At 41.6% G+C, this 12,100-nt stretch overlaps 1 protein-coding gene across 1 annotated transcript in view; it reads right to left on the reverse strand.

Moving 5' to 3' along the window:
• fndc1 (fibronectin type III domain containing 1) overlaps window positions 1-12,100 on the reverse strand; it is a 129,571-nt gene that overhangs the window by 59,401 nt on the left and 58,070 nt on the right. The window contains 2 exon segments of the mRNA XM_039737866.1: window positions 1,780-3,903; window positions 6,986-7,174. Of these exon segments, the coding sequence (XP_039593800.1) occupies window positions 1,780-3,903; window positions 6,986-7,174 (2,313 nt within the window).

Raw genomic sequence — 12,100 nt, forward strand, 5'->3', positions numbered from 1 at the left:
TAAATGACCGGCGCAGAAGAGAATCGTCCCTCACCAGTTTGCCTCCATCAAATGCCTGCAGGCTTCGGCCTGACCAGGCCCAAAATGGGGAATGTGGCTTTTATAGTTCAAAATAATCTTTAAGCTTCCAAAATATCATAAATGTCTCACAAGAAGGAAAAACCACAAAACCTCCGGCTTCAAACGACGAGTCTAAGTAAAGAAGCTTTAGAAAACAATACATCTATTCACCACAAATGAAGAATAAAAAAGTGGCTCAAAAAGGCTCAAAGGAGTTGTCTAAAAGCCAGACCCAGCTAACTAAGTCTCAGCACACAATCCAAGAGAATAATCCAAAGACCAGAGCAGAAAATAGCTGAAGAAACAGTAATTAAATAAATGCAACTCCGACAAACTTCAGTGCACCACTACTAGAGACCCTCTTCTCTGGGGCTTAAAATAGCCAGAGGGAGGTCTCCGGGTGACCCCATCTCATGGGATACCACCCACAGAACACATAAAAGGTAGGCACGTTTAAAATGACAGTTCACAATTGCAGAACAACAAATAAAACCAACTCAGACAAAATAAAAAGATAAGAAAATAACTATTAAAATCTAAGAATACTAGAAAAATTGACTACAAATGCAAGCCCAGGAAAAGACCCCCTGTCTAATAAAACAGCTGTCACACACATGCGCATGGCAGGGCCTGAATAATGATAGTTCCATGCCAGACCAGGGGGTGGCGAGGTGCAATAACTTTCTTTCTTGATCCTCTGCAGACCATCCACGGGAAATCCCACACGGTTCCGGCGCCCACAATGACGTCACTTCCGCCCCGAAGACAACACTTCCGGTTCCGGAACCCACGATGACATCACTTCTGGTCTCAATGATGTGACTTGCAGCTCGGGCCCACACAATGATGTAATTTCCAGTCCCCCCACCCCATGACAAAACGTCCGGTCCCGAAGGGGGTGAGGTGTTTTTTGGGGTGGGGTTGCCCACGATGACATCACTTCCAGTCCAGATGACATCACTTCTGGCCCCAATGATGTCACTTGCAGTTCGGGCCCACACAATGATGTAACTTCCAGTAATGTAACAAAACTTCCGGTTCCGAAGAGGGTGAGGTGTTTTGTGGGGTTGCCCACGATGACATCACTTCCGGTCCCAACGATGACACTTCCAGTTCTGCGGGGCCCACAACAACGCCAGTTCCAGTCCCCATGACGTCACTTCCGGTCCCAGCCGACACGAAGTTGCCACTACCAGTTCCGCCGTCCACGTTGGCGTCCCTTCCGGTCTCAGCCTTTAAAGCCACCATCTTTACATTACCTAAATGAGTTCTGTTTTGAACTCTGACCTGAAAACAACTCAACAAATGTACCCATTTTGCAGCCAGGGCATAATATACGGGTGGCTGCCCCAAAATGTTGATGTCTCCTGTTCATTCTTGTGACACAGTGTAAACACATGATGTCACCACAGGACTATTCTCACACGTGCTATTCTGTCAGAAAATTGCCAAACAGACATAAATATCAATAAACATCTCCATTTAAACAGAGAGCTATAGATACACAGGACAGGCTACTAAGAAGTCCATAGCCTTGTGGGGACCTCCAGACTAGGATTTGATGATACTTTATCTATTTAGTTACGTGAGTAGGGATTGGCCATTTTATAAGCTGGCTTGAACAGCCTTTTTTTTCATCAAAATGTTCCTAACATTCCAGTTGAAAAGGAAAATATGGGACACATTCATTAAAGGATAAAGAAAACGCGGATGTGTTACCTTGTTCATACGCGGGCTTCCCAGATGATTCGGTTCTTTTGTCCTGTGCAGCGGCATCGGCCCTCCCGGGGTTCTGATTTCTTGCCCCTTGAATCGGTTGTCGGAATGCATTTCCATTGGGAAAGGAAGACGAAGGTGTCTCTTTCAGCATTCCTGAGGATGCAAAAGGATTCCGAGCAGATGATCGAGGTAAAGAAATTGGATTCCTTTGATTTAAAGTTGCCGAACTGGAAGAATTAACGGCAGATGAGGAACCCAATCTGTTTTTTTGAAAAGGAAATAGTTTTGCTGGTCGGCGACTTGGAATCATTGGGGATCTACCATTGCCAGAAGAAATCGGTTGAGATGGTGAATTAACAGAAGGAGTCCCGGATTTACTCTGGTGGCTCTCTTTTTCCTTCTTATCGGGGCTTTCGAAGCCAGTTTGATCCTGCTTGGGTAATGGTGGGATGGTGGTTGCTTCTGGTTTCAAGAACCCTGGGTCTGAATTTGGATTATTGCCATTATTTTTACTTCTGCTGTTCTCATAATCATAGTCCTCACTCTCCAAAACAGGTTTTGAAAAGCTGTGTCTATGTATGGGTGTCCCAACTTGGGAAGAACGGGATTGTGAGGAAGCTGCAGGTGTGCGGGATATCTCTGGAACTGTAGCATGTTTGGGTAAAGAAGGCTCTGGTACCACTTGTGTTCCTCTCGAAGGCATAAGAAGATCGTCCGTTTCTTCGATTTCTTGACTTATCAGTGAGTCTGGATCTAGCTGTGTTTCTTTTGGCGGGAGTAATTGTGATGTAGCTGATCCCGACGATGAAGGCGTATTACGAGCTGAAGATGTATTCGGTATTGAGATCTGCTTGGGCGATACTCTTCTAGGCACCACGGCTCCATTCTTTGGCTTAATAAATGATGGCACGTGAAAATTGCTTAAAGAAGAGGTCTTCCTGGCAGGAGTTTCTTTATTGTTGTGTCGATTTGGAGCGAGAGGTTTGACATCTTCCTTGGGTTTATTTGAAACTGGAGTTTGTCGGGCAGGGGGGTCTACTTTAGAAGTCAACGTCGTTTTATCTTCACCGCTCTCATAGTCATAATCTTTGTGCTCTGGTTTTGGTAACCTTTGGATGGAGAGCGAGGGGTGTGAACTTCCATGAGACGGCTTTGCCACGGTAGGAGTGGGCTGTTGATGGACAGAAGATGCCCGACGGGCATCATCACCGCTTGAGCCTTGATTAGGTGCAGAAGAAGATGTGGGAGATAACGACTTGGCTTTAGACTGAACCTTTCCTTCTCTCTGCTTATGAGAACCGCCATCCCGATTTACAGAGGTTACAGGTTCTGAGGTCTCAGGTTCCGACGACTCTTTCTTGGGGGGATACCCGTTTTCTGGATATTCATTCTTCAAGGATGGTGAATTCCCAGAAGGTGTCTGTGATGTTGACACGGGATCGCTTCCTTTCCTGTTCAGAGAGGATGCTTTTTTTCTGAGCTTATCTATTAGTGCTTCATACGTGTACGGGTTTGACTTTGTTCGACTATTTCCCGATGATCTTGATTGGCTTGGCAAGATTTTACGAGGGAAAGATCCAACCGTTTGATCACCAACAGCCGGATTGGTCTTTTGATTGTTGGACGCATTATTTTCTGCTTCTTTGGTCTCCACAGGAATTGCACTGTTTTGTTTCAGTTCTTCTTTCTCCTCGTTTCCGTAGCTTTTTTCCAATTCTTTATCAGTATCCTCGTCTTCCACCTCTGGAACTTGGGAAGTGGTACTTTGCTGGCTGCTTTGTTTCAGTTCCTTGGACTCTTTATCCTCCTGCAGAGTAGAAGGAGTCACCGTGTTGGTTTTCGGATTGACTCTAACCTTAGACCTTACCGATGTTAATATACTGTGGTAGGATCTTGTCTCCGACAGAGGACGCGCCTTCTTGGTGGTATTGTTCGATGCCTCTTCAGTGAGCTGGGTCTCCTGCTTCGATGCAGACGGGTCTTTCAAAGATCCAGCCGAGATGTGATTTTGCGTATCAGAATGAGGTGAGGTGACGTCTTCTGGATTGGCGTCAGTCGGTATCAGCACTTCTGCTTTAGTGCCTTCGTCTGTCTGGGATACTTTAGATCGCTGAGAAGTACTAGCTAGCAGGAAAGGAAAATTGTATTCAGTTGTAATTTAAACAAGTCGCTCTTCATTTAAAGACAGTATTTACATCATTCTAAGTAAAAGAAGCTTTATGAAGGTCTGATGGATTAAATATACTTAGATGGGTTAGATCCAAATTGTAAGAAATAAACATTAAAGCTAATTAGAAGGCACAAATATGGACTTTTATTTAACACATTGCAGGATACAAGACTTCAGAATGGCAAATAATCTGCATAACCTCAACCACCTCTCAGGTTTAATTTAAAATGTTACGATGAGCAGAGACAATGATTTACTTTTGCTATATTTAACAGCCTTTCTTAGTTTTGAAGACCTAGATAGTTTTGTTTTACATCGCCGATGCACTACTATAGCTTTATGCCTCACTAGCTGTGCTACCCATGTAAGATGGGTTAAAGTCTAAGTAATCAAGGTAGACCCCACCATTAACGCTTGTAGTGCATCATGTGATGCATGTGTCTTTGGTATATGCCATTTGGTATGGGATTTGTAAAATCAGCATTAGTGTTTCTGATGTACCATTTATTAGAATGACAAATGCAATGTATGTCTCTCTTAAATGCCATTTGGTATGGGAATCATAAAATCTGTGTTAATGTTTGCAATGCACCATCTGTTGGAATGACGAAAGCAATGCATTTTATTGCTACAAATGTTTGTGATGCATCATTTGTCTTTTGGAATGACAAATACAATGCATGCCTCTCTTAAATGCCATTTGGTATGGGAATCATAAAAGCTGTGTTCATGTTTTCAATGCACCATCTGTTGGAATAACGAATGCAATGGATTTTAACAATAATAATAATAATTCATTACATTTATATAGCGCTTTTCTCAGTACTCAAAGCGCTATCCACACAGGGAGGAACCAGGAAGTGAACCCACAATCTTCCACAGTCTCCTTATTGCAAAGCAGCACCATCTGTTGGAATGACAAATGCAATGCATTTTCTTGCTACAAATGTTTGTGATGGAAAATCTGTTGGAATGACAAGTGCAGTGCATGTCTCTGTTAAATGCCATTTACTATGGGAATCATAAAAGCCGTGCAATGCTCCATTTGTTGGAATGACAAATGCAATACATTTTATTGCTACAAATGTTTATGATTTACAATCTGTTGGAAGGACAAATGTAATGCATGTCTCTGTTAAATGCCATTTGGTATGGGATTCGTAAAGGTTGTGTTAATGTTTGCAATGCACCATCTGTTGGAATGACAAATGCAATGCAAGTCTCTATTAAATGCCATTTGGTATTGGATTCATAAAGGCAGGAGAGTGTGTTGAGCAGATGGAAAGAGTACTTTGAGAGGCTGATGAATGAAGAGAACAAGAGAGAGAGAAGAGGTTGGATGATGTGGAGATAATGAATCAGGAAGTGCAACAGATTAGCAAGGAGGAAGTAAGAACAGCTATGAAGAGGATGAAAAATGGAAAGACAGTTGGTCCAGATGACATACCTGTGGAAGAATGGAGGTGTTTAGGAGAGATGGCAGTGGAGTTTTTAACCAGATTGTGGTTATCTTAGATGTGGGAATCTTAGAAAGTGAGAGGATGCCTGAGGAGTGGAGAAGAATTGAACTGGGCCGATATTTAAAAATAAGGGGGATGTGCAGAACTGTAGTAACTACAGGGGGATAAAACTGATGAGCCACAGCATGTAGTTATGGGAAAGAGTAGTGGAAGCTCAGTTAAGAAGTGAGGTGATGATTAGTGAGCAGCAGGATGGTTTCATGCCAGGAACGAGCACCACAGATGTGATGTTTGCTCTGAGGGTGTTGATGGAGAAGTAGAGAGAAGGACAGGAGGAGTTGCATTCTGTCTTTGTGGACTTGGAGAAAGCAAATGACAGGGTGATTGAGAGGAGCGGTGGTGTTGTATGAGGAAGTCAGGAGTGGCAGAGAAGTACATGAGAGTTGTACAGGATATGAACGAGGGGAGTGTGACAGTAGTGAGGTCTGCGGTAGGAGTGACGGAGGTGGGATTACATCAGGAATCAGCTCTGAGCCCTTTCTTATTTGCAATGGTGATGGACAGGCTGACGGATGAGATTAGACAGGCAAATTATGGGAGTCAGGGACTTGGACAGCATGCAGGCATGGACAGGTTTGTGGACAATGAAATTTAATGTCAGTAAATGTAAAGAATTACACGTAGGAAGTGAAAATGAATACACAATGGGAGGTCGGAAAATTGAAAGTCCACCTAATGAGAAGGACTTAGGAGTCGTAGTGGACTCTAAGCTGTCGACTTCCCGAAGGTGTTCAGAAGCCATTAAGGAGGCTAACAGAATGTCAGGTTATATAGCGCCTTGACGTGTGCAGTACAAGTCACAGGAGGTTCTGCTCAAGCTTTATAACACACTGGTGAGGCCTCATCTGGAGTCCTGGGTGCAGTTGTGGGCCCACCAGACATAGCAGCACTAGAGAAAGTCCAGAGAAGAGCAACCTGGCTGATTGCAGGGCAACAGGGGATGAGTTATGAGGAAAGATGAAACGAGCTGAGCCTTTACAGTTTAAGAAAAAGAAGACGAAGAGGAAACCTGATTGAAGGGTTTAAAATTGTCCAGTATAAATATGTATGTGACAAATAAATAAAGAATAAAGAATTAAAAATGATGAAGGGACAGTGATTTAAAAATGAGGTCATCAAGGACACGGGAACACCATTTTAAACTTTTTAGGGGTAAATTTCACACAATCATTCTGATGTTTTTCTTGACACATAACACCACAGACACATGGAATAAGTGACCAAGTAGTGTGGTGGACCTTCAAAACTCAACTTGATGTTATTTTCAAAGAATTAAGTGGACTGGCCTGGTGAGCTTTGCTGGGCTGAATGGTTCATTCTAGTCTAGATTGTTGTAATGTTCTAAATATTCTGTAAGTATTCTTGGATCAGATGGTAAATATTTAAATTCCTTAAAATAATGAGGTGTAAGTGAAGGGTTAATAGCTGCTCTTTGTAGTAGTTGCATTGTACTGTGTTTTGAAACCAATAACTAGTAAAGAAAAAGTAGGAAAAGGACAACAAAACTAATGCTTACTTGATGGCATCACGACTGTTAAGGCTTTGGTCTGGGGGCCTTGACCCCTCCTGTTGGCGGCGCGGATCTTGAAGATGTAACGTTCTCCAGGCTGCAGGCCGTCCACGATTGCAGATGTCGTATCGCCAGGGTAGTTGATGGATTTCGTTCCAAAAGGTTTGAGTGCTGGTGCGTATGACAGAATATACTCTGAAATGAAATGGGACGTAGTTAGTGAGATGGTGGGTAACAGACCCTAATCCAAAGGCATTGACAGGACATTGGAAATGAACAGCCGGTAAGTGCAATCCTGGTGACCAGGATTCTGAACTCATTTGCTTTTCAGGTCAAGTCAATGATCAACATGTGTGCTGGTTATAAAATATTAAGCTGTTACAGGGTTACTGTACCTTCAATCACTGGCGTCTACCCAAAATACCATTGTATTAAAGCCTGTGTCATATTATAGGATGCCAATTACAAGTCAAAAAAACTAAAGAAAAGAGCTTATTAACAAAATAGATCTCACTGAATCAAAAAGGAACAAATGGTTCCCAAGTACTTTAGCTAAAGGACATTTGCAATGTGCCGTGTGATGCATATGTCTCTGTTATATGGCATTTGGTGTGGGATTCATAAAAGCAGTGTGAAGGTTTGTGATGTGCCAACTGTTGGAATGTCAAATGCATTGCAGTTTATTACTACAAATTTCCGTGATGCGCTACCTCTCAGAATGACAAATGGAATGCATATGTCTCTGCTTTATAGCATTTGGTATGGGATTCACAAAACTGTTTAAATGACACATGTATTGCATTTCATTACTACAAATGTTTGTGATACATTGTCTTCTGGAAGGACAAATGCACTGCAAATGTCTCTGTTGTATGTTATTTGGTATGGGATTTGCAAAAGAATTTTTAATGTTTATAATGTACCATCTGTTGGAATGACAAATGTAATGATTTTTATTACTATAAATCAGCGTTTCTCAACTTTTAAGTATTTGCGACCCAAGTTTTCATAACAGTTTTAATCGCGCCCCCCCTTAACATTTTTTTAAAATGTAGATGCATATTTTATTATACCTACTTAACTTTTATCAACATTTATCTAACTCTATATTTATTGTTCTAGTATCAGAATGTAGTTTAAGTTAATTTGTTTTGGTTTCAACAGATGTTTTTTTCATATTTTTGATTCTTGTTTTCTTTTTTTCACATCTTTGCGCCCCCCTTTTTGTTACTTCGCACCCCCCTAGGGTTGCACAGGTTGAGAACCACTGCTATAAATGTTTGTGATGCACCATCTGTTGGAATGAAAAATGTATATGTGTCTGTTGTGTGCCATTTTGTATGGGGTTCGCAAAAGCATTGTTAATGTTTATGATGCACCATCTGTTGGAATGGAAAATGCAATGCAATTCATTGCTACAAATGTTTGTGATGCACAATCTGTTGGAAGGACAAATACAATGCATGTCTTTTGTTGTCTCTTGTTATGTGCCATCTCTTGCAATGATAAATGGAATGCATATGTCTCTGCTGTATTCTATTTGGTATGGGGTTTTCAAAAGCATTGTTAACGTTTATGATGCACCATCTGTTGGAATGGAAAACACAATGCATAATATTACTACAAATGTTTGTGATGCGCCATCTGTTGGAAAGACAAATGCAATACTTTTTATTACTACAAATGTTTGTGATGCACCATCTTTTGGACTGACAAATATAATGCATATGTGTTGTTGTATGCCATTTGGCATGGGGTTCGCAAAAGCATTCTTAATGTTTATGATGCATCATCTGTTGGAATGAAAAATGCAATGCAGTAATTTACTACAAATGTTTGTGATGCACCATCTGTTGGAATGACAAATGTAATACTTTTTATTGCTATAAATGTTTGTGATGCATCCTCTTTTGGAATGACAAATGCATATGTGTCTGTTTAATGCCATTTTGTATGGGGTTCACAGAAGCATTGTTAATGTTTATGATGCACCATCTGTTGGAATGGAAAATGCAATGCAGTTCATTGCTACAAATGTTTGTGATGCACAATCTGTTGGAAGGACAAATACAATGCATGTCTTTTGTTGTCTCTTGTTATGTGCCATCTCTTGCAATGATAAATGGAATGCATATGTCTCTGTTGTATTCTATTTGGTATGGGGTTTTCAAAAGCATTGTTAACATTTATGATGCACCATCTGTTGGAATGGAAAACACAATGCATTATATTACTACAAATGTTTGTGATGCGCCATCTTTTGGAATGACAGAGGCATAACAGTTGGACAGACACACAGACATAGCTTTAGTAAGTAACATAAATCCCTGCAAATTCTTAACTGACATGACTGTACCAGTATTTGAACCCTTGGTCCTTCAAGATACTAGTCAGCATTCCTAATATTTTAATATTCCAACTTTCACAAACAGACATCATACCATTTTATAAAAGTAAATATTATGTTAAACCTGAAACTTGTGGGAATCCAAGAATTTATCTTACAGCTTGTCAGAATTTCAAAACAACTTCTGCATTTATAAATGTGTTTGGCACTGGAAAATATATGAACTTAATTTGCGCTTGGTTATCTGTTCCCTCAAAAATGCTTTTTATGGAATTAGTTTCAACATCATTCCATTTAAACAAATATTCACCAATTTATCTAGATATGACTTTAAAATCAACAATGTGCCTCAAATGCCTCTAAGTGACTAGGCGTCAGGGCTCATAGTGCTCTCCCAAGATTACAGTTCCACTAAATATAACCCGAGTATGTAAATGTTTAAAAACGATGTTTATGGAAATTTGCAGTTTTCATTTAAACAAATTAGGTTTCCAGTACGTCGACTGAAGAGCGGGTCTGAAGGAAGGCGAAAGACGTTCACCCGCGGCTCCTGCGGTCCGGGGGCACAGGGTGCTGAAGTCTGCTGGCATGGCACAAATCCTGATGCTTCATCACCAGAAACTCCAGCTTTGCCACGAGTCAGTTAGAGTTTTCTATTGGTCGATCCTTTTTCTTGCCATGTAGACCTGCCGTCAGGGCTGTCTTAACAGCATTATAGCCCCCTGGGCAAAGCAGTGCACCGGGGTCCCTAATACACAACCACTCGGCAAGTCACAATATGTAGAGATTAGTATGGGGCCCCTATACTCGTGCCCAGCATGCCCATGCGTTAAGACGGCCCTGCCTGCGGTCCTAAGGTAAAATGAAAAAATGAAAAACAAGTTAAAGAAAAGGAGCTGCTGATACTTCTTAACGTTTTCTAAACGCTACTTCTTTCAGCTCCTCTAGAATTCACACTGCATTTTACTATCACTGATGGCTCGAGTGACGCTTTGTTTTCAACACCTTGACAGTGATGGCATCATCAGTGTCACTTTACTAAGCGGTGCTCTTCACAGAAACATCAATGACTATTTGACAATCTTCTCATTTGTCGCTGTGAATTTTTGTATCTGGTGTGTGGCAGAAGAGCTGCCAAACAGGGCCCGGGTAAACATCTAGGTGCCCCCATGGGCCCCAGCAGGGTTGACTTTCCATGCTTCAAACAAGCCAAGAGGGCTGCCCTCTGTTGGTCTCTGTGTGAGACAGTTTCTGGAATAAGCCATCTCCCCGGGGGCCACCACAGAGGACAAGTCAGTCCTTCACGACGTAATAAAGCCATGCACAACGAGGAATGACTGACAAGGGATTCGTTGGGACTGCTGACTAGCGAGCGAGACGTGAAGTGAGGAGTGAGGAGCGAGAAGTTGAAAATGACGCGATCAGTGGGAGCTTACGGGTAACGAGTGGAGAATGAAAAGAAAGTGAAGGCCAATAAGTGAGTGGTGATGAGGGACGCATGACGACTACCGCGTGATGAAGAGCTGAGGGACGAGTGATCAGAGAAAAACAAAAAAAAATGATCCACGACAAGAAGCATTTCTGGTGCGTAATGACGAACATGTCCTAAAACCGACATTGTGCATGTGAACAAGCAGATGGAACTTTGCTGGTGTATTGTGCAAATACAGCGTGGCCCAAAAGTCACTATACTCTTCCTTTTTTCTATTATGACCACCGTTACAGGTGAAAATGACCTGGAGATGCGGCAGGAGTTTGCTGGGCCACATCTTCAGGCGAGGAGTGACCTTGCTGATGTCTTTTTTCAACAACACAGGTTAGTCCAGAGATTTCCTGAACATCAAGTTTCCTGACCAAAGGCGTCCCCTCGAATGGGCTCCGCACTCCCCTGACCTTACACTTTGTGACTTTTTTTTTGTGTGGGGCTATATCGAAAGCGGGTGGTACGGTGGCGCAGTGGGTAGAGCTAAGAGACCTGGATTTGCTTCCCGTGTCCTCCCTGCATGGAGTTTCCATGTTCTCCCCGTGTCTGCGTGTGATGGCGCATCACATCTGTCTCACACCAGTTTCTCAGACACATCAAATTTTGTTGCAGCAGCGCAGTTACCAAATTCTTTCAACGACTTTTAATTTAAAACCAGCTTCATATTTTCTTCTGATCGTAGATAAGGGATGCTCTTTTGATAAAAGTGTATGAGACACAAAAAAGCACAAAAAAGTGCAAACGTCACTTCGGAATAGTAACGGGTATTAAATACCGTGTGGTCACGTTGGCGCAATAGATAGAAAATTTAAAAGGTTACTCTCTCAGGTGGGCGTTAGCATATCGTGATCTCTTGGACCAATAGCGTGAGTCTTCTGCATTCGACTTATACGACTGACTTCATAAAATAACAGAAATGATACATTTTTTTAATCAAGCCCCAACTAATAGGCGGGAGAACTTATCCACATATTTATATGGTAGTAACACTGAGAGTGGGTGTTTGTTTGACAGACCGGTGCCACGTACACACTCTGGGCTAACAATAAAAATGAACACAACGCTCTGCATCAGTAAGCTTTTCTGGTTAAAATTACGTAGAACACAATCCACAACATTGGGTAACTGGAAAAGATCTTAAATTACTTTTAAGTAGTATCTACTTAAAAAAATATAGGGTACACACAACTTTTTAAATTCACTGCACATAAAAATTAAGTTGTCCTAACTAATTTATGTTACATTTTTAAAGACACTTTTACTGTAAGTTCTAAATACCGTTTTTACTCGT

The sequence above is a fragment of the Polypterus senegalus genome, chromosome 16 (assembly GCF_016835505.1).
Source record: "Polypterus senegalus isolate Bchr_013 chromosome 16, ASM1683550v1, whole genome shotgun sequence".
NCBI lineage: Eukaryota > Metazoa > Chordata > Cladistia > Polypteriformes > Polypteridae > Polypterus > Polypterus senegalus.